At 39.3% G+C, this 23,458-nt stretch overlaps 1 protein-coding gene across 4 annotated transcripts in view; it reads right to left on the reverse strand.

Annotated features, from left to right (window-relative positions):
* Positions 1-23,458, reverse strand: part of LOC149022347 (Glyceraldehyde-3-phosphate dehydrogenase-like family protein) — a 69,882-nt gene that overhangs the window by 22,412 nt on the left and 24,012 nt on the right. For all 4 annotated transcript variants that reach the window (XM_089150473.1, XM_089150475.1, XM_089150476.1 and 1 more), the window contains exons 6-7: positions 3,298-3,385; positions 3,118-3,210 (exon numbers count right to left, since the gene is read on the reverse strand). In XM_089150473.1, the coding sequence (XP_089006599.1) occupies positions 3,118-3,210; positions 3,298-3,385 (181 nt within the window). The remainder of the gene's footprint in view (positions 1-3,117; positions 3,211-3,297; positions 3,386-23,458) is intronic.

Here is a 23,458-nt window from a genome sequence, read left to right on the forward strand (position 1 = left end):
AGGTTTCCTAGCCCAGAAGGCGGTGTGCTGACGAAGTTTCAACAACTTCTATATGAGCTAGGGCTCACTGGATCTCAAGCTCACTTGAGGTTTCTTGTGAGCAGATACTACCATTAGCTGGAGAAAGAGAGCTCTATCAGTTTGGCCCCTCAGAAAAATATAATGAAATACTGGCTAAAAAATTACTGTTATCAGTTACAACCCAAATCCACTTATCGTCAAAGGAATTGAACATGACTACATTTTGAAGGATCTAACACAAAAGTTCCTTTAACTTGCCCCATTTCCCTATCCCTGAATTCTGTCCAAAGTTCAAGTTCAGTTCCATATTAAAAGCATATTACAGCACATTACTATCTACCTTTTCTTAACACTAGAGGTAAGATGTAACAACCCCCGTATTTCTAACCCGAGATCCGTATTGCACGTCCGAGAACCCGGAGGTCTAGTCTGGTAAAGTTGTGGAGCGTCCAGATAGAAGTCCATGATCCATACCCTGGACCCATGGATCTGGATCCTCTGTCTGAAGAGCCTGCCTTGCTTGGTAGTTGGACTTCTGGAAGTCAAGTGATGTCTTGAGATGTCCGTAATGAAGGTAAGATCTCCCCCATCTCTTCTTTAGGGCTAGTTTGTACTTGGATATCAACCCCCTAGCAAAAACACCCTTGTATGGCAAAATACATGGGGGCGGTTGCTAGTGGCGGTCGATCAAACCAAGCGACCGCCTAGAGCGACCGCATGGTCTATTTTCGGGGTTTTGCCCTATTTTACCCCCTGACTTCTATAAAAGGTAACCTCGTCCAATTTACGAATATTTTATTCGTGGTTACCGTTTTTGGAGGTTAGACGGCTGCGGAGAAGTGCCGAAAGCGGATTTGAAGTGCTGGCAGTGATCTGGAGATCAATCCTTCCCTGCATCTGGTATTCTGAAGTGAGGTAATGGATTCACCCTTCATCCTTTATCTCCTTTGTCTTTCAATTTCGTGTTAACCCATCCCCTCATCATGGTGGTTACCCTTGGATCAATTGTAATTCTCTTTCCAATCTTCTTGATGTGATTCATCCAAAAACGAAACCTTGCTTTCATGAAAAGGATAGATCCAGTCAAGGGGAGAGTTATGGGTAATTTATTTATGGTGTTTGTTAGGTTTCTTGTCACCCAGTGGTTATGGGAGTGTTAGGTTCGAGATTTAGGCCATGATCACTCGAAATCCGGATTGAAAACGGGTGATTAGAAGCCTGAGTTTTGGATTGAAACACTCTGTTTTTGGGCCGGTCACTGGTGGCAGTCGCTCAACCTAAGCGACTGGCACGAGCGACCGGCTGGTAAACAGTGCCAACTGACTTTTGGTTTTGATCCAAATTGATTCAATTGACTTATACATTATTGTAACCCTGTATATAGGTGGTCTCTGTTTGAAGAGAAAGTCTTATATAATTTACGGATTCCGTTTTACAAACGATTTACTTATATGCAGGTAAGGACATTCAATCCTATCTTTATGAATAGACTTAAACATGCTACTACAATGTTTGTTAGTAGTAGCCTTTCATTTGATATGCTGCTGTAATCATGTTCTACATGTTGATCTTGTTATATTGTTGCTGTTTATCTTGTTTACATATATACTTTGTTGGTTATGATTGTTATATGCTGATGATGGTTGGTATGTGGTTTTGATGGATGAGGTATTCCTCTGTGATATCTTAGCTTGGGATATCAGGAGGCTGTGAAATGGGACACATGCCTGCTGATGTCTCCAACACTGTCATAACCATTAGATGACATTCTTAGGTAGAGTCTAGAATTGCATGGCTAGGTACCCCACATGCTACTACCCTTTCGGTAGGGGGATTGAAACCGGATGACCCGTGATGACAGTGATGTGATGTTGGTCCATTGTTAGTCATATAAATGGTAGAGTTGCATATGTTAGGGTTGGACTCATGGACGTCCAAGGAACGGACCTGGTGTCGTGAGGAGTCATGAGAGCATTCCGCCCCAACAATATGTGGATGACCATAGGGTTAGGGAATGAAGTCCAATAGCGGTAGCCAGTCCGTGAGGATTCTCATTCCTAGGTTGCGAAGGATACTGAACCGAGTTGGTTGGTGCCATAGAGGATGTATCTGGACATCATGTAGACATGTTACCTGTATGACCTTGCATTGGATTAGAAACCCCGACATGCACCAAATGGTCGTGGTGAGAGAGTGTTGACTTAACCCCAGCCATGGTTTGAGAGCCAGGTGTGGACTTTCCATTTTACCCAGGATCCCTACAGAGGTAACCAGTCCTTGCCGGATCAGAGTGATTAGACTTACCCAGAGGAGGGTTGGTGTATATCTTAAAGCATGTCAACTGTTAGAGACTTGCATAGTTAGAATCATAGTATCATTCATACTTAGCACTCATTCATATCATTTATGCATTTTTTATTTATTGGATATTTGGATGGGAATTGTAATTGTTCTTACTGAGTTCTCTAGAACTCACTCCTTTATTTGTATATGTTTTATTAGCCTGCACAAATGGAGGAAGTGTGTCGGAAGATGGACTGGTTTCCTATGAAGGAACCTTCCCGTATGAAGAGGATGTGGCACCGGCAATGGGAAATGGAGATAGCCTGTGCGGGAACTCCTGCGAGTGCATGGAATGCGCTTATCGCACCTATTGATGGACAGAGACGGAAAGTGGTTAAACATTTCGCTCAGCGAATAGAGAAGAATTGGAGGACGCCTTTTTTTTATATTCATGAGAAACATTATTTAGCCTTAGAAAAGGAAACTGGAAAGAAAATAATATAACTCTTTCTGATTGCTTCCGCTGAACTCGTATTCATTTTAATTCATTATTCTTTCATTGATTATTTTTATTGAAGTATTTGGACTCCTGTAACCTGTTAATTCATTTATTGAACTATTATTGCTCTTAATTGTCTTTATTTGTATTTATTATTGTTGATACACTAAAACTGTGGATCCTATGACGGATCACTCCCACGGGTTGTCGGGCGGGTAACCGAGACCGGCGGGTGGGGTGTGACATAAGATACTTGTACATACAGTGCAAACAAACTTCACAGACATAATTCTTTAAATAGCTAATCAACTGACCTGGTTCAGTATAACCTAGAGATTTTGCAGCCTTCACGACATGGCTGAATGGTTTTCCTTCCTCTAGTTCACTCATAACATACCCAAGTGTACCTAACAATATACCATAAAAGATAAATCCAGATGAAACAGTTCCACAAACGTTTAATCCAGAAAAGAAATGATAGAAAGAATCAGTACCACTCAAAATCCCAATAATATGATGGATGTGGTCCCCAGATGCAATTATGCGGTTTAGAGTTGTTATTACGGGAAGTCCAGCACCAACCTACAAAAAGTAGTACATCCATTCAATAGAGCAAGCTCAAATTCAATAATTCTCTCATGAGAAACAAAAATACTTACGGATATTAAGAAAAGTATTGCATTAATCTGAAGAATATGATACGCCTAACTTCCTTAAAAATGAAAACAATAATCAGATTTTTACCAACAAAAATCAAGTAAATCATCAAAATTATTTCTAGACAAGAGCCTTGAAATGTTGTAGGCATAAAGCGAGACAATTAGTATTGTACCTTCCAAACAAGTGAGGAAAGCCTCAAGAGCAAGCACGGATGTTAAAAACATTTGGTTATATACGTTATTTAGCCTGTATTAAGAACTTATGCCTCCTAGCACACACACACACCAAAAAATAAAATAAAATAAAATATGGTGCAAGTCTCTCTGCTATTAAGGATTGCACCTCAGGGGATCTTACCTCACCGCTTCTTGTAAGGTTATCTCAACTTGCCCCTGGTTCATTTGGTTTCCTCAATCATGATGCATGAAAATGCATAATGCATATGCTTCTCAATATGCCCCTTGATGCATATGGTTCAAGTACTTTGACACCTCTACATTGCACTATTTTATGCCTCTTGTTAAATACAAACTACATAACTAAGGATTGCACGCATGAGACGTTGTCTTGGTATCTCGGTTGTCTCGACCTTGTCAAGACATTGAGACAAGAAAAGATTTTGAATATTGTCTTCTACTGCATACAGCCCACAACAAAATGGTGTAGTAGACAGGAAGTAGCTTATTCTTTGTTGTTTGAAGTGAAGGCACCTAAATATTTTTGATTCAGTGTTGACCGCCTATTTTCTTATTAACCGTATGGCATCTTTTGTTTTGAAGGGGAAATTCACTTAACTTTGTTTCCATCTGCTTCCCAGTTTGTTTTACCTCCTTGTGTGTTTGAGAGTACCTGTTTTGTTTGTGATCTTCTTCCTCGGTTATCTAAATTTGATACTAGAGCTCCATAATGTATGTGTAACAACCCCCGTATTTCTAACCTGGAATCCGTATTGCAGGTCCGAGAACCCGAAGGTCTAGTCGGGTTAATTTGTGGAGTGTCCAGATAAAAGTCCATGATCCATACCCTAAACCCATGGATCTGGATTCTCTTGATGAAGAACCTGCCTTACTTGGAAGTTGGACCTCTGGTAGAAGGCATGTGGTGCTTGGAAACGTCTGGAATGAAAGTAAGACCTCTCCCATGTGTTGATTAGGATTAGGTTGTGTTTGGGTTTCAACCCCTTGAGCAAAGTACCCTTGTATAGCAATATACTAGGGGACGGTTGCTTAAGGCGGTTGATTGAACCAAGTGACCACCCCAAGCGACCGTCAGGTTCTACTTGTGGGAAAATACCCTAATTTTCCCCCTGTTCGTTATAAATAGCAACCCTCGCCCTATTGACACATTATTATATTCAGGATTGCTATTTTGGGCGATTAGGCGGCAGTGGAGACATGCTTGAAAGTGGGCGAAGTGTTGTTAGTGATCTGGAACATTTTCCCTCCTATTCTTGCTAATCTGGTTAAGGTAAGTGAATCTCCATTCATTCAGTCTCTTTCTTCAGTTATTGAATAGTGTAGTTCTGTTCCTTTTTTGGTTGTTCATAATCCTTTTGTTATGGTATCCCTTTTTTAATGTTCTTGATGAGATCCTATCCAAAAACGAAACCCTACTTTCGTAAAAAAGATGGATCTAATCAAGGGGAGGATTTTGGGTGAAAGATCTGCGTTAATTATAGGGTTTCGTTTTACCCCTTGGTTATAAGCATGTTAGGTTCAAAATTCGAATTAAGATCATCCCAAAACCGGATTGAAACAGATGATCAAAAGCCTGAGTTTCGGATTTGAGTAGTCTATTTTTGGGGCAGTTGCTCAAGGCGGTCGCTTGGCTTGCGACTGGCTGCATTACAGTGAGTATGTGGCTTTTGGCTTTAATCCGATTTGACTCATTTGGCTTACATGATCTTGTAAAACTGTTTATAAGTGTTCTCTGTTTCTACTGAAAGTCTTATAATTTTTTGTGGATTGCATTTTAAAGAGCTTTTACGTAATTATAGGTAAGGATATACATTCTTATCTTTATGCAATGACTTGAACATGCTAGATCAGTGTCCTTTACTATTCTTTAATTGTATATCTTGCTGTAACTGTAATAAGCATGTTGATCTTATTGTATACTTGTTGTTAGTAATGTTCTTGTATGTATTTTATCAATTATGGTTGTGGTATGATGGTGATTGATGGATTGTGGTTATGATGGAAAGGGTATTCCATTAGGATATCTTGGCTTGAGATATCAGAGGGCTGTGGTATGGGACACATGCTCACTGATACCTCCAGCACTATCATGACTACTGGATGACAAACATAGGGAATCTAGAATTGCATGACTAGGTACCCCACATACTATTACCCTTTTGGTAAGGGAATTGAAGCCGGATGACCCGTGACGATGATGACGTGACTCTGATTCATCCTACAGCGGTAACCAGTCCATGTAGAGATTCAGTAGTCCACTGTTGTTCATGCAATGGTAGGGTTGCATACGTTAGAGTTGGGCTCATGGACGTCCAAGGAGCGGACCCGGTGTCGTGAGGAGTCATAAGAGCTTTCCGCCCCAACAATATGTGGATGACCATAGGGTTAGGGAGTGGAGTCCAATAGCGGTAGCCAATCCGTGAGGGTTCTCATTCCTAGGTTGCGAAGGATATGGAACCGAGTTGGTTGGCGCCATAGGGGAAGTATCTGGACATCATGTAGTGTGTTACCAGTATGACTTGCATTAGATTAGAAACCCCGACATGCGCCAATACTCATACCAATGGTCGTGGTAAAAGAGTGTTGGCTTAAACCCCAGCCATGGATTGTGCCAGGTGTGGACTTACCCCTTTACCCAGGATCCCAATAGAGGTAATCAGTCCGTGAGGGATCAGAGTGACTAGACCTACCTAGAGGAGGGCTGGTGTATATCTTAAAGAATGTCGACTGATAGAGACTTGCATAGTTAGATCTTAGTAGCATTCATACTTTTATATATCATACATATCATATATGCATTGCTGGTTGTGTTGACATATGGATGAGAATTATGTTATCCTTACTGAGTTTGTCAGAACTCATTCCTTTTTCTTGTATGTATTATATAAACTGCACAAACAATTACACAGCGACGGAAGTTGGAGGTGATCCGTATGAAAGACCCCTCTCAAATGAAGATGTGGCACCATCAATAGGAGATGGAGATAGCTTGTGCGGGAGCTCCGGCAGATGCATAGAGTGCGCTTATAGCACCCATTGATGGACAGAGGAGACAGGTTACCAGACATTTTGTTGACCGTCTGGAGAAGAACCATAGTTGTCAAGGCGTCGCCTAGCCTAGCGGTAATGAAGGGCTTGTGGCGACCATCGCCTCAGGCAATGTCAATAAGGCGGTCGACTCGGCTCTGAGGCGTCTCCGAGTCGTCGCCTCAGACGACTCGGACGCAATATTACACTAGGCGACTGACTTTTTGGGTTTTAGAAATTGTAATTTCTTTTATTCCAAATCAAAGGTAAAAAATAATTTGAAAAGTAGATTCCAATCGGAAAGAATCTAAGGGGTGAATTGTTATATAGGTGTTGCATATTATCATTTTTAGCATTAAATTAATTAAAAAAAATTAAAAAACGAGATTGAAATCCATTTGAGACTCGCATACTCGATCGATAACGAGCCCTAACCCCTAACCTCTCTACTCTCTGCTACTCTCTTCGTCTCCGACTCCGACACCAACCACCAATGACACCGACGACACCAGTGACACCTGCAACAGCCAGTGTCATCACCGGCAACAGCCAACGTCATCACCGGCGACAGCCAGCGTCACCGGCGACAACCATCTGAAGATTCTGGACTCGATTTTTGTTTTTCATCAACCAAAACTCCACCGTATCTCAGTTGCAGGCTTGCAGCGACCAACCTCCGGCGGCAACAACCTCCAGAGCAGCAGCATGCCATCGTGTGATGCTCTTTCTTCTTCTTTCTTCTGCAACTGATCATTATTTTTTTCCCTAAATTCATTTTGTTCACCGTGCGACCCACTGTTGTGGTTTGCAGGCTTGTAGCGAGTCAGCAACCAAGTTGCAGCAACTTCCGGTCACGCTGATCACCATCTCAGGCAACAGTAAGTCGTCAGAATGCCTTTTTTTTTTGTTTCCTTCTGCAACTGATCATTAATTTTTTTCCTAAATCAATTTTGTTCACCGTGCGACCCACTGTTGCGGTTGCATCCTTGTAGGCTTGCAATGAGTCAGCGACCAAGTTGCAGCAGCTTCCAATCACTTTGGTCACCATCTCAGGCAACGGTAAGTCGCCGGAATGCTCTTCTTCTTTTTTCCTTCTGCAACTGATCATTAATTTTTATTTTTTTTCCTAAATCCATTTTGTTCACTGTGCAACCCACTATTGCGGTTGCAGCCTTGCAAGCTTGCAGCGAGTCAACGACCAAGTTGCAGCAGCTTCCGATCACTCTGATCACCATCTCAGGAAACGGTAAGTCACCGAAATGCTTTTTTGTTTGTTTTTTTCTTCTTGCGTTGTAGCTATGTTACATATGTAGTTATATGTCGTCGGTAGCTTTGCTCACCATTTCTGTGAGTTTATGACTTGCAAATTGCACCTGATTGCATAGTTCAGAGCTGCTATTTGGTGTATCTGCATTTTATTTTTTTTATTTGTAACGATTCTTCTTTGTTGAATTTGTTCCATCACTGTTTCATCTAACTGATTGTATCATTGTAATGATTTTTTTCTTATCTGGTGTACGTGTGTCTCTGTTTTTCTTTTGTTGTTTGGTTTTTTTTGATAGTTCAACAACTTGGTACTTCAAGTCCAGCCGATGAATTCTTTCCTTGCCTAAGCTTCAGGGAGGTTTTTGTAGGTTTCTCTTAGATTTAAATGGTCCCTTTGCAATTTTTTATATATATTTTTCAAGATCAGTTGATGTGAATCATGTGATGGGCCACTAGGTGAGGTTTCAGCAGTGATTGTATTCTCATAAAATGGCATTTATTGTGATTAGCCTACTGATTATTGTTGTTTATTAGCTTCAATGTATTTTTTCGATTCATTCTCTTTGATTTAGAAGCTTGATTATCAATTTATCATGAAGTGAGATGATTAGATGAATGCATAGAATTTTTATTGTGGTGTGGGCCGTGTGGCATGGTGCAAAATTAAAATTATATGGTATCATTATCAACTTTATTATTGCTTTTAATTTTGGCTGATTATATGTGTATGTAACTATGTTTCATGTTTTTATTGTAGATATTTACTAGTTATTTAAAATGACCTCAAGGCCCTCAAGTGATAATCACGCGGCTGCTTCTAGTCAGCCTATTCCTAGTGGGGGTGAAGCCTATGATCCCTCAAAAAACCCAAAGAGAAAGGCCAAGTCAAATGACCCAAGGTGGAAATATGGGTATTGGCCAGATGTTGCTGATAGGAATACAATCAGATGCAGTTTGTGCAACAAAAACTTTAAAGGAGGAATTAAAAGATTGAAGCAACATCTAGTGGGTGGATATGGGGAAGTTGTGAAGTGCATCAAGACCATTGCAGCAATTGCCCAAGAGATGAATGCAGTGTTGGTGAAAAATAAAAAGAGGATTGTTGTTACTGACTTGGATAATGAGTATGATGACATTCAAATTGGAGAAGAACATCCTATTCCTGCCTCTAGGCCCTCTACTGGAGGAGGTACATTACCTAGTGTAGGGTCTGAGGTTGAGGTGTGCTCCAAGATACCAAGCTCTGGGACTGCATCAAAGAGACTGAAAAGTACCCTTAATAAGGCACCAGTAAGGGGTCCCATGGATATGCATGTTAGACGCACTCCTGAAGAACTTGTTGCAGAAAGGAGGGCTAAGGGTGCTACTCAAACAACCGTTTTGAATAGAATGAGATCTCCTGAAGAAAAGAAGCGAGTGGATAACCACATTGCTGATTGGATGTATCAGTGTGGCATTCCATTCAATGCAGTTAAAGCTAAAAGCTTTGAGGTGATGGTCGAGTCTATTGCACAATATGGTTCTGGGTATAAGCCCCCAAGTTACCATGAAGTCAGGGTGCCTTTGTTGAAAAGTGCAAAAGAAAGGACAATGGAGATGAGGAAAAGTTATGAAAAGTATTGGAGGATGTATGGATACACACTCATGTTTGATGGGTGGACTGACAAAAAGGGTAGGCATCTCATCAATTTTCTTGTCAATTGTCTAGAGGGAACATTCTTCCTTGGTTCTGTGGATGCATCTAGCCAGGTGCAAGATGCAAACATGCTTTTTCAGTTATTGGATAGCAAAGTTGAAGAAATTAGGGAAGAGCATGTAATAATGCCCCAAATTACAAAGCAACAGCAGGGCATTATTAATGGAGAAGAGGACTAGATTATGTTGGACTCCTTGTGCAACCCATTGTCTTGATTTGATGCTAGAGGACGTTGGGAATTTGAAACAACATAAGAAAGTGATAATTCATGGGAAGAGAATTACCACTTTCATTTATAGGCACACAAGATTGCTGGAGGCCTTGAGACAGAAGACAAAAGGCATGGATCTTGTGAGGGCTGCAGTGAGTAGGTTTGCCACTTCATTCTTGACATTGCAAAGCTTATTAAAACACAAGGATGATTTAAGGCACTTATTCATTTCTGAGAAGTGGACAAATTCCAATTTGTCCAAGACAGAAACAAGGAAGAAAGTAGCTAAAACAACTTTTTCTACAGCATTTTGGCATGCTGTGGAGGATTGTATTAGAGCATCACAACCTCTTATGATTGTATTGAGGATTGTGGATGCTGATAAAAGACCCGCATTGCCATGCAAGAGGCTAAGAGAAGAATAAAAGACAATTTTTTAGGCAAAGAACGACTCTGGAAAAAAGTCATACAAATCATTGATAAGCGATGGGAGTGTCAGATGAAGAGACCTCTATATGGTGCAGCCTTTTTTTTGAATCCTGGGAAGTTCTACTACTTAGATGATGTAGATGATTATGAGTTGATCACTTCTCTCCAAACTTCTTTCAATGAAGTTGTTGAAAGACTAGTGCCTGATGCACATCAACAAGATAATACATTGCATTGGGTAAGTGACTACAAGCCAAGTAGAGGTCCTTTCTCCACAGCTATGGTTATCAGACAACGTACAACTACAAGTATGAGTCCTCGTAAGTTTTTACTTGTATATTTTATTTTTAGTTATACTTATTTGGTTTGTAACTCTACCTATTATGTTAATCTTTTTTTTTTTAATACTATAGTTACATGGTGGGATACACATGGAGGAATTGCTTTTGAGCTTACAAAGATTGCACGGAGGATACTAGGCCTTTTTTGTTCTTCCTCTGGTTGTGAACGGAATTGGAGCACATTTGAGTTTGTAAGTATTAAGTGATTCAAGTATATAAAACATTTTTAAATTTAAATTTACAAGAATGACTTGGGATTCTTTTCAATTGCTCATGAATTCGGATTCACACCAAGAAGAGGAATAGGCTGGAACATGAGAGGTTGAATGATCTAGCTTTTGTTTAGTACAATCGTCGTCTTCAAGAAAGGTTCAATGAAAGGCGATTAAAGAGTAGAAATTACGATCCACTACTCCTTGATGAGCTTGACTGGAGCAGTGAGTGGATGGTTAATCAGCCTAATGATTTATTCCATCCTGAGGGTGATCTTACTTGGAGCACTGTTGATAGAGCTATAAGGGCATCTTCATCACTTGAGGGCTAGAATAGACCGAGGAGATGTCAACCAAGTGGATCAGCATCTGGTGGAGTTAGTATATGTTACTCACGTCGCAGGTCTTTGGAGAGGGAGGTTGAGGAACATGACTATGAGTCTGATGGAGACATGGAAGAAGAGGAAGATTTGCATGATGATGAGAACATTGCAGATGATTTTGGTTTGGGGTCTACCTCTTTGGAGCAACAGCAAGTTCGAGAAGATCTCCCACTTGCTACCAATTTACTTGATGATGATTATGACTAGCTGACTTATACTTTTTTATTGGGAATTTTGGATATGGATTGTGGATTTTTATTGGGAATTTTGGATATGGGTGTGTTGGTATATTTGGGATTTGGACTTTAGTTTTTAGATATGGGTGTGTTGGTAAGTGGGACTGTTTGCTTAAATATTTAAAACTTTCTATTTAGATATAATATGCTTTGTTTCATTTTCTTCTTTTACTTGTGAGGATATTTGGCTACAGCTCAACAATGTAGAAGAGGTGGAGTTGTAGGTGCTGGTGGAGGTGGAGCCGTGGAGTTGTAGGTGGTGCTAGTGTTGGTGGCATTTAATAAAGGTATGTTGTCTAATGTTTATTTGTTTTGCTCATGTATCTATGTGTTTACTATTTAGTTACATTTTATCGTATCTTTATTCTTGTTAATGATAGTATGATACTTGAAATTTATTTAGGACCTACTATGTATGGTTTGTGTATGTTGGATGACTTGTGGTAGGCTAAATGGCTAATATTAGTTTTTTTTATTATATATAAGATATGTTTATAATGAATTAGTGTATGAGATGTACACTAAAAAGTAAAAATTCCACTTAAAACGCATCGACCGCCTCAAAAGCGCCTCAGAGGGCGCCTCGTCGACTCAACGCCCCAACTAGCTAAAACCGCCTCGCATCGCCTCGTCGCCGTGACAACTATGAGAAGAACTGGAGAACCCCTTTCCTTGATAAACTTGAGTCTCAGTTTTTAGCTTTAGAGAAAGAAACAGGAAATAAACTTATTTAGTTATTCTTCCGCTGAACTCTTTATTCTTTTTTATCATTGATTATTTCCTTTATTACTTTATTGGAGTATTTGGACTCCTGTAATCTTTCTATTAATTATTGCACTTATTCTTGCTCATGATTATCTATTACTTGCATTTATTATTATTGATGGTAAGACCGTGGATCCTGTGACAATTCGCTCCCACGGGTTGTCGGGTGGGTAACCAAGACCGGCAGGTGGGGTGTGACAGTATGTTTGTGGGTCACTCATACTCAGAAAGGCTATCGGTGTTATTCATCTAACTTAAAGAATATTTTGTCTCTACTGATGTTTTCTTCTTTGAGCCAACACCTTATTCTGTTGATGTTCATATTTCTACCCTTCATGATGATATCCCAGTCATCGTTATTCAGACTACTATTTCACAGGATACTGTTTGTCCTCGAATTCCAGCTGATCAAATGGATGCTTCAAAAGTACACACGTTAGTAACCGGATGCTGCTTCTCCACCAACGCCTTCTTCCTCCTTAGATCTGATGGTAAATCATTCCCCTCCTCCGTTCCCTTGATGTCATAGTTGCCTTCACAAGGGCACTCGGAGTTGTGTTCAATATTTCATGCTTGTTTATCTACCATTCAAAATTACCCTCTCCTTAAGTCTGTTGGAGAAACCTTGTCCAGTACAAAATGGACAGCTGCCCATGATGGAAGAATCGTTTGCTTTACATGACAATCATACTTGGGATTTGGTGCCTCTGCCCATTGGAAGGCCATTGGATGTCGATGGGTGTTTGTTGTGAAAGTTAACCCTGATGCGAGTCTTGCTCGTTTGAAGGCTAGACTAGTAATAGAAGGGTATGCTCAGGTGTATCCTGTGGACAACTTGGAGACTGTTTCTCCTGTTGCTAAGAAGACATCAGAAGGATTTTGATCTCTTTAGCTTCTATATTTCATGGCCTCTATGTTAGCTTGATATTAGGAAAGCTTTCATCAATGGTTATCTTTATGAGGAAGCTTATAAGGAGCTACCTCCTGAATCTGTTGCTCAAGGGGAGAGTGATATGGTGTCATCCAAGAAGTCTCTATATGGTTTGCAGCAATTGCCACAGGTATGGTTTGGCCGGTTCACTTCAATGGTGCTCTGGACTTACTCCTCATGACAATGACCATTTAGTAGTTGCTTAACCTCATAAAAGAAGAAGTTTGAAAAGTTATATAATAAACTAGACACAAAGGAAGGGGGAATAGCTAAAATAAGGGACAAGAAGAGTAGATCTGGACCATGTTTGATGTATTGAAAGTGAAATGGTAAAGTATTAGTACATGATGATGACATCAAGAAGAAATGGGAAACCTATTTCTCTAATTTACTACATGAACATAATTCAAGTATTCGTGATTCAAATGATTACACCATTCACCATAGCCCCGATTTTCAAACATACATACGAAGAATTTCGATGTCTGAAATAAAAGAAGCTCTAAAGAGGATGAAATTAGGCAAGGCACAAGATTCCGATGAAATCCCAGTAGAAGTATGGAAGAGCTTAAGAGCCTATTTCACTTTATATGTTGACAGCAATTACTCTCTCCCACAATTTCATGTTATAACTCATCAGTTTGATACCTATAGGAGCCTTATGGAAAAGTAGAGAGAGTGTAGGAAAGATCTTCATATGGTCTTTATTGACCTAGAAAAAGTTTATGATAGAGTCCGTAGAGCATTAATTTGGCAAGTAACAGAGAAAAGAAATGTTACAAGTAAATACGTAGACGTAGTTAAAGATATGTATGATGGTTCAATGAACAACGTAAAAAAGATGGGAGGACAAGGTGGTGAATTCCTAATTACAATTGGGCTACATCAAGGATCAGCTTTAAGCCTACATTTATTTGCATTTATAATGAATGAATTAACTAAAGACGTTCAAGATGAGGTTCCTTGATGTATGCTTTTTGTTAATGATATCGAGTTGATAGATGAGACACAAGTAGGGAAAAATACCAAATTAGAATTATAGAGAGCAACAAGTGATAAACTACGAGAAAGTCATTTGAGGTGGCATACTCACGTTGAACGGAGGCCTGTAAATGCCCCTGTATAGAGAAGTGATTTGATCTAGATTTAAGGAATTAGAAGAGAGAGGGGCAGACCTAAGAGGACCTTCAGAGAAGTGGTGGAAAAGGATATGCATAGCTTAGGCCTTATATCTAGTATGGCCTCAAACAAAGCTGATTGGAAGGCAAGAATCCATGTAGCCGACCCTATTTAGTTGGGACAAGGCTTCTTCTTCTTGTTGTTGTTGTCATAGTTGTCAAAACAATGCCTAGGCATCCTAACCCTTTTTTGGGTCAAGGCAACCTAGTCTCACCTTGGAGCCTTGCCTGGTGTCGCCCTAGTTTTCATTGTCTTCTATCACCTTGTCGCCTTGACAACTATGGTTGTTGTAGTTGGAGGCTTACAACTCCTATAAGGCCTCCAAGGGCACTAGTCCTTCTTTGTCCTCTCTAACCTATCGCCTCTTCTCTTCTCTACCTATTCTCTGATTCACAAATTGAAACTATAAATCTTAAACAAAACACAAAATTCAAATAACAAAGACACTCTTTAAAACTAAATACGGAGGTTTGATAGGTAATCTAGTAAATATGCTTTACACCAAGCAATAACAATTAGTTGAGGCAGAACTAGATTTAAATCTCTAAATAGTGTTTGCAATCAAAATTTATTTTTCCTTTTTTCCTTCTTTTTTTTGTGGGGGGGGTGGGGAGAAGGGGTGATGTGAACCAGGATCTAAGGTTTGATTGATTAATGTAATGCGCTAGATTTAGGCTGTGGAAATAATTGAATCCCTTAGTTGATCAATGTGACCACTAAGTTTCTTATTTATAATAATGTGAAATATAAGAAGTTACATATTTACCCTCACTAAACAACTGAATAAAAATAACTTGAACCACAACTTATAATTAAACCAACCCACAAATAAACCGAACCAACCAACACTCCCCCTCAAGTTGAGGCATAGATGTTAATCATGCTCAACTTGCTCAAAATAAGGTAGAAATCTCCTTCCTTCAGTCCTTTAGTAAAGATGTTAGCTACTTGATCTCCAGATCTCACAAAGGCATGCATATCAGCCCTTGTTCCAACTTTCCTTTGACAAAAATTTATCTATCTTAATATGTTTGGTACGACCATGTTGCACTGGATTATTGGCTATACTAATGGCAGCCTTGTTGTCACAATATAACATCATGGGACTTGTAACAGGAAACCCAATATCTTCTAATAGACCCTTTAGCCATAAAAGTTCACATACTCCTCGAACCATAGATCTATACTTGACCTATGTACTAGACAATGACACCACATATTGCTTCTTACTCCTTCAGGTTACTAGATTGCCCCCAATAAATGTACAATAACCTGATATTGATTTTCTGTCAAGTGAACTAGCCCAATCAACATCTGTATAAGCTTCCACTTTCAAATTATATGAGGGTGACAAAAGTATTCCCTTTCCTGGTGTGGATTTCAATTACTAAAGTATTCTAGTAACAGCATTCATATGAGTCGAGTATGGGTCATGCATAAACTGGCTTACTAGGCTAACTGAAAAAACAATGTCAGGTCTGGTGTGAGACAAATAAATCAATTTTCCAACCAACCTCTAATATCTGCCTTTATCTACTGGTACTCCCTCTTTCTCTTTAAGTTTAATACATGCTTCAATTGGAGTATTCATGGCTTTACATCCCAACATTCCCAATTCTGAAAGTAAGTCTAGGATATATTTACGTTGGGACAAGTAGATGCCTTTTTCTGACCTAGCAACCTCAATTCCCAGGAAATACTTGAGTTTCCCTAGATCTTTAACCTCAAATTCCTTGTCGAAGAAGCTCTTCAGCTTCTAAATTTCTACCCCATCATTCCCAGTGATGTCAATGTCATCTACATAAACTATAAGAAGCGTGATGTGAGTTCCTGACTTTTTCACAAAGAGAGTATGGTCAGCATTACTTTGCTTGTAACCTATCGATGTCACAGCATTTTGGAGGCGTCCAAACCAACACTGAGGAGATTGCTTCAACCCATAAATTGACCGCTTCAACCGACAAATCTTCCCTTTTGTTTTGCTATCAAAGAATCCATGTGGGATTTCCATATAAACATCTTCTTTCAATTCTCCATGCAAAAATGCATACTTTACATATAATTGATGTAAATCCCAATCTTGATTCACAGCTACTGATAATAAGACCCTGACTATATTCAATTTTGCAACAGGAGCAAAGGTCTCTTGATTATCAATTCCATAAGTCTGAGTGAACCCTTTTGCAACCAATCTAGCCTTCAATCGGTTGACTAAACCATCCATGTTCTATTTTATCACAAACACCCACTTACAACCTACCGGTTGTTTCCCAGGAGGAAGAGTAACCAACTCCCAAGTACCATTCTTCTTCATAGCCTGCATTTTCTCTACCATTGCTGCCTTCCAATTTTTATTAGCATAAGCTTCCTGCCAAGTCTTTGGAACAAATGCAGTAGATAAAGAAGATATGAAGGCTTGGTAGGAGTTAGATAAAGAATCATAGGAAACGTATTTAACTATAGGATGCTGAGTACATAATCTGATTCATTTTCTAATAGCAATAGGAAGGTCAGAAGAAGACACCTCAAGGATACTTACAGCACTTGAATCTGGATTAGGAGATTAAAGAGGTAACATGTCAAATTGTCAACCTTCTCTACATGCTGTTGTCGATTGGTTTTCTTCCTTTGATAGGTCTGCACATCCTTGCTTTGGTCAATTTGCCTTTGAAAGACCTCAATAGTGTGCCTGATGAGAGTGGTCTCCCCCTGGATAGAATCCTCACAAGGTTCAGATGGGAAAGAGAAGACTAAATGTCTACATGAATGCTGGCCGAATGCTCCCCCTGTTCAGGAATCTCTTCCTGAACATCTAACTGAGGCTGAATTGGATTTGGTAGGTCTCTATATGTGACAAGAACATCCAAAGTGGAAAAGAACACCTCTACTCTTGGAGTCTTCCCCTAGAGAGGTGTTTAATAAGGAGTAAACTCATTAACGATGACATCCATAGACACTATTGTCTTCCTTGAAGGAGGATGGTAACATTTGTAACCCTTTAAGTAGCAGAATACCCCAGAAAAATGTAGCGGAGGCCACCAGGTTCCAACTTACTCTTGTGGGTCGAAGTTCTGGCATAACACACAACCAAATATCCTTAAGAGGAACTATAAAGGAAGATGTCCCTTGAAGGACCTCACTGGGGCATTTGAAGTCAAAGATTCTACTAGGCATCCTATTCATGAGGTATGATGCAGTTAGAACTGCGCCACTCCAATATTGGTCGGGGACATTCATGGCAATTAGAAGAAAACGAGCAATCTCTAAAAGATGTTTGTTCTTCCGTTCGGCCACTCCATTTTGGGCCGCAGTATCAACACAACTAGTCTGATGTATTATGCCAGAATCAGAGAGGTATTATGAAATTCTTTTTCACTATACTCGGTTCCATTGTCACTGTGAAGGACCTTCACAGTGGCATTGAATTGAGTTTTAATCATATTATGAAAATCTTGAAAACATCAAAAAACTTTATTTTTTTTGTTTTAAAAGATAAATCCACGTGGAGCGAGAATGACAATCAATAAAAGTAACAAAAAAACGATGGCCAATAATAGATATGTGGTGACAAGGCCCCCACACATCACTATAAATTAACATATAAGGAATAGAACTTATATTATTATGAGAAGGCAAATAACTTGAACGAGTCTGTTTAGCAAAAACACAAGGTTTACAAAAAAATTCCCTATGACAAGATGAGACTAAATCGGGAAATTTTTTTCTTAGAGTTCCTATAGGGGGATGGCCTAGACTACAATGCCACTGGTGGAGAGCTGACAAATTGACCGGATGAGGAGTAGCGAGCATTGCAGAAGAAGAGGCTCCATTCGATTCCAACAAGTAAAGTCTGTTGTCTAGTTTACCACGTTCAATCTCCTTCCCCGTTACCAGATCCTGGAAAAAAAAATGACCTTACAATTCAAGTCATTGGTAAGACTACTAATGGAAAGAAGGTTAGCAAAAAAAAGATGGAACATGTAAAACTAAGGACAAAGAAAGGGACGGTGAATGCTATATGGTTCCCTTTCCAGCAATGGAAGAGTAAGAGCCATTAGCTATACTGACCTTATCTTTCCCTAAGGTAGGTAAGTAATTCAAGAAAAAAGAAGCAAAACCTATCATATGATCTGTTGCTCCAGTATCAATAATCCATGGAGCAGAAACTGAAGAAGCATGGAAGCCTTTAAATACAGTACCTGAAGTAGCAAGGTAGGAATTCAAAAGGGCAATTGACGAGGCATTAGAAGAGGCAGTGGCAGCGGCAGCGGTAGATGACTGTAGAGCATAAGATTGTTCTAGTGTAGGAAAGGGAGAGCAACTCAAAACCTGTACTCGAACTGATCATACTCCACATTTAATCTAGCCAAAAAATCATACACCCAAATTTGGTCAACATATTTCCTGTAGACAACCACATCATTAGGATTAGTCGGTTGGTAGTCACCATAATGATCTAACTCTTTCCAGAGAGAGCGTAATTCAACATAGTACTAGGCAACTGTCAACTCTTTCTGTGTGGTCTCATGAAGTTTCTTTCGTAGTTCATAGATTTGCGCATCATTCCCCAATTGTCCATAAGTCTCTTTAGTGCCCTTCCAAATCTGGGCTGCTGTATCCAACAATAAATATTCCCTAGTTAGCTTTGGATGCATGAAACTCAAGAGGAACGACATGATAAGAGAGTCATGTGAAATCCACTTATCCTGATGATGCCAGCATTCAAAGGTTTGGGTGTAGTGCCCATAATATGACAGACTAGACCTCTTCCAGTAATTGTCAAATATGCAGAACAAGACTAGATCAAGTAATTAGTTCCATCAAATTTAACAGAGTGATGGACGGTTGAGATAATTTTCATGACTTGTCGGAACTGTAGAAACATCCGGTGTAGTCATATCTTCAATTCACTCACCAAAAAACAGCAGCAAAAAAACAATGTTGATCAAACCTTCTGGAAAAAGAAGAAAAAAAACACTGATCAAATCCTGTTGAAAGGGCCGATCAAAGCTGCTGTAATTTTCTCTGAGCTGTTGTAATCTTCTGATTCAATGTTGTAGTAATTTTCTGATAACTACAGCATAAAACCTACTGAAAATTTTGGGCGAACCTTCTGAAAAATCTGATCAAACCTGCTGAAAGGGCTGATCAAATCTGCTGTAATTTTCAGAGTCAATGTTGCAGTAATTTTCTGATCAATACTGCATCAAACCTGCTGTTCTTCAGTCTTCAAACTGTTTTAGAAGAGTCTGAAACATTGCAGGAGGTGTAAAAACTGCAAAAAAAAAATTTGTTTCATTGCAGTAGAGAAGAGACCAACATTAAGAAACAGGAGAAAGGAGAGGAGGAAGATGTTGTCAGCGGTGGAAACACAGCGAGGGAGAGAGCAGAGGCAGAAAACTGAAGAAGAATCAAGAAAGACAGGTAGAAGAAAAAAAAGAAGAAGAAGAAGAAAGAAAGGCGGAAAAAATGAAGAGAGTTTGTTTTATTTTATTTTTTATTTTTTTTGTTGTTTGAGAACCCAAAGGAACAGAAATAAAGATTCTGGCAATAGCAGAAACAGAGAGAAAGTCTAGCGGAAGAAAAAAGAAAAGAAAAAATCGAAAAGAAAGAGAAGCTTTTTTTTTTGGTTCTATGAGAACCCAAAGGAACAGAAACAGAGATTCTGCCAATAGCAGAAACAAAGAGAGAGGAAGTCCAGCGGAAGAAAAAAGAAAAGAAAAAATCGAAAAGAAAGAAGCAGAAGAAAGAGGGGAAAAAATTGCCTTGGTTTGTCGATTCTAATTTCACCCTAGCTCTGATGCCATGTGGAAATAATTCAATCGCCTAGTTGATCAATGTGACCACTAAGTTTCTTATTTATAACAATGTGAAATATAAAAAGTTACATATTTACCCTCACTAAACAACTGAATAAAAATAACTTGAACCACAACTCATAATTAACCCAACCCACAAATAAACCGAACCAACCAACATAGACCCACTCTAGGATCCTCTTCCTAAGAATCAGTAGTCTTCTAGGGTCTATAGTACCCTACGGTTGAAGATATTTGGCTGATTTATGGGTACTAGGGTTGAACAGGCGTCAGGGTTAGAGTTTAGCAAACTATGTCAGAAACCTTGCTGTAATTTTAGTTTTATAATTGAATTCAAGTCTTGGATTTCGGAAAATTAGGTTTTCTAGGGTTTGGTCTAGGGTTAGGGTTAGGGTGGAGTGCTATTAGGGTAGACTAAAGTTAATTCTAGAAGGGCTTAGGGTTTGGATGAATAGTTGAAGAGAATGAGGAATTTGTAATCTTAGGATTTTAGGGTTCCTAGTAGAGAATATTAATTGCAGAATTTTTCCAGGGTTCAGCTTGGTCCAATTGGGCTGAAATTGGGAGGGAAGGTCAGTAGGGTTTAGGGAATGATGTTCCTAAAGTTTGGGACAGATCTAATGGTTAGATTGTCATAGATCCAACCTTGAATTTTAGGTCTAATAAAAAGTCTGAAGATTCCAGAAAAATTCTGGAAAAATTTTAAAAAAGGATATGCGATTTTTTTTTTTTTTTTGGGGGGGGGGGGTGTAACAGCAGATTTAGGGTTTGGGAATGTGGAAGGAAGGCTACGGAAGTGAGGAACGGGAGAAGGGGCGAGGGCCGAGGTAGGGTTGCTTATACTTCGAGGCATAAAACAAAATTCCTTCGAAACTTGCGAAATTTCCCATTTTGGGAACTTCGAAACGAAAAACTAGGGTACCCAAAAAAAATCCCAAATTTCAATCGAAACTTGTTGAAACCTCGAAACCTAGTTCAACCAAGCTGGACCAGCGGGTTCACGAGGGAAAAAAAAATTCCCAAATTTCGTGGGAAACATTGGAAATTTCGTGGAAACTTGAGACTTTTTCCAGCAAATTTTGTAGCTTTCCTAAATTTTCAATCTTTTTGTTTATTTCATGTTTCCTCGAATACCACAACAAATACCCCCTACATCAGGACTTCCCTATCCAAATTGCGCATTCCCTTTGACTGGTTATCTTAGGAATGTTGATGACCAGACTTAGAAAAGTTATAGTTGTCGATTACCTTAACAACCATATGCGTAAAATGTCATGGGATGTCTATGTTCGTTGGTTGGAGGAGAGGATGTTACAGGCATAATACTACTCAGCTCATAGGAATGGATCTACTCTTGGCACTCCTCTTAGCACTAAGTTGTATTTTTCTTTTATTGTCAATTACTTTGTATTTGATGTTTTGAAGTTAGAAATTATATATTGAATGTTATGTACTTAAGTAGTTAAGTTTATATTATACTTCTCGGACAACTCTACATTGATGTTATGTACATTGAATGACATATCTACATTGATTTTTTTAGAAAAATACAGCCAATGTGTTCTTTATACTCTAATTAGCTTAAATGCAGAATCTCACCCTAAAATACTCCCTAAAGCATGTCGAAACATCATGTCAAAAGACTCGAAACTTGCACAAAAAAATCATCAGTTTCCTCAAAATTTCCCAGTTTCCCACCCAAGTTTCCCATTTTCACCTGGTCGAAACTTGAGTTCCCCTCGAATTTTTTTCTATGCTTCAAGGAAGAAGATGGAAGCTGGAAATTTCAAAATTCTGCAGAAAACTCCTACAAACAGTAGCCACAAGTTCCCCCAAAGGAACCAATGAGTCCAGGTCTATGCTCCTTCAATTCTCACTTAATTTAATTAAACATAAACTACCTTTTACAATCTGGAGAGAAAACAAACTAGGACTCTAACTTGCACTTCAAATCAAACTAAAACTCCTACTTGACTAGGATGCTACTTGACACCCCCCCCCCCAAAAAAAATGACTCTAACTCACACAAGGAATTTCATAACTTATTCTAGGGGAATCCAATTTGGATTCTAAGAGTAGATATGGACTTCTTGCAAAAAGTAGGGCATCTCTAGAGGACTCCTTCACAAACTAGGAATTCTACCCTAACCAAAACTCTTTAAAGCTTGGAATATTAAGACTCCAATTTAAAAATAAAATAGATCTAAGGTCCCACTAACATGATGTACCAATTATACCCTAACTTAGACTCAGCAGAAATTTTAAAATTGACAAAATTACCTAGGTTCTTGGCAGAGCCACAGGGTGCTGGTAAATCCCTTGGGCCCTCTTTGGATGGTCCTGGATCTGGTTTACGTTGGGGGGGGGGGGGGGGGGGGAAGGCTGGGCTTTGTCTTTTCCTATTCAATAGGTAACTGAAAAACATTTTACTTATGTACACTCAAAACGTACATCTGCATTCAATATATGCATGTTGCCAAGTACAAAAAGAAGTTCACTATAGGAAGTGGATTAGAAGGCATCTCCACCGATAGCAACACTACATCCAACCTCTGAGTTCTTGTACAGCCAAAATCTGGTCAAATATGAGGGAAAATACTACAGCATTGCATGATGCCTCCTTCCATCAAACTCCAGCTCCTAATCATTCTATCAATGATTCTCCTAGTGAATAGGAGCAGGATAACCTATTTCAAATATAATCCTGTTCAGTGGCAGGATAAGCCCAATGCCCTCTTTCTAGGATTTAACATTGTAATTGTTTTCGTGGCCAAATGTCCTTTCTTGCTATGTAGAAGGAGGGCTTCTGCTAGGTGGATTTAAGGATCTCAGGCAGCCAGCATAAAGATACAGATTTAAGTCTTCGCATAAAATTCTATTGGTCATGACTGTTCCCGACACATCCCTCCTGGGACCGTAAGAAAACAGCAGGTTATTGCCCTCTAACACCACGGGCAGGAAGAACAGCCTTGGCAGAGAAACATTTGCTAATTGAAGATGACATGGATGACCCACAACACCCAACAATGCAGAACCCTCAGGGTTAGCCACAAAGACATTTTAATTGTGAAGATCAACTCCATAACACTTTTTTCCAATGATTATTTTTCTTGGATTGTATCCATCAAATATTTTGATTTTTTTTTCTAATTTCTAATTTTAAAACCATTTCTAAAATGTGGCACTTTTGGAATAGAGTGACAGACGAACTAAGAGCCGGCTTAATTTGGCCTGTCAATGCAGCTTACATATACTAGAATTCTCTCAAAGTAGCAATGGATTTTGCTTTATTACGAAACCAAA

Source organism: Hakea prostrata, chromosome 3 (genome assembly GCF_041222555.1).
Source record: "Hakea prostrata isolate BN-2017 chromosome 3, UWA_Hpros_2, whole genome shotgun sequence".
Taxonomy (NCBI): Eukaryota; Viridiplantae; Streptophyta; class Magnoliopsida; order Proteales; family Proteaceae; genus Hakea; species Hakea prostrata.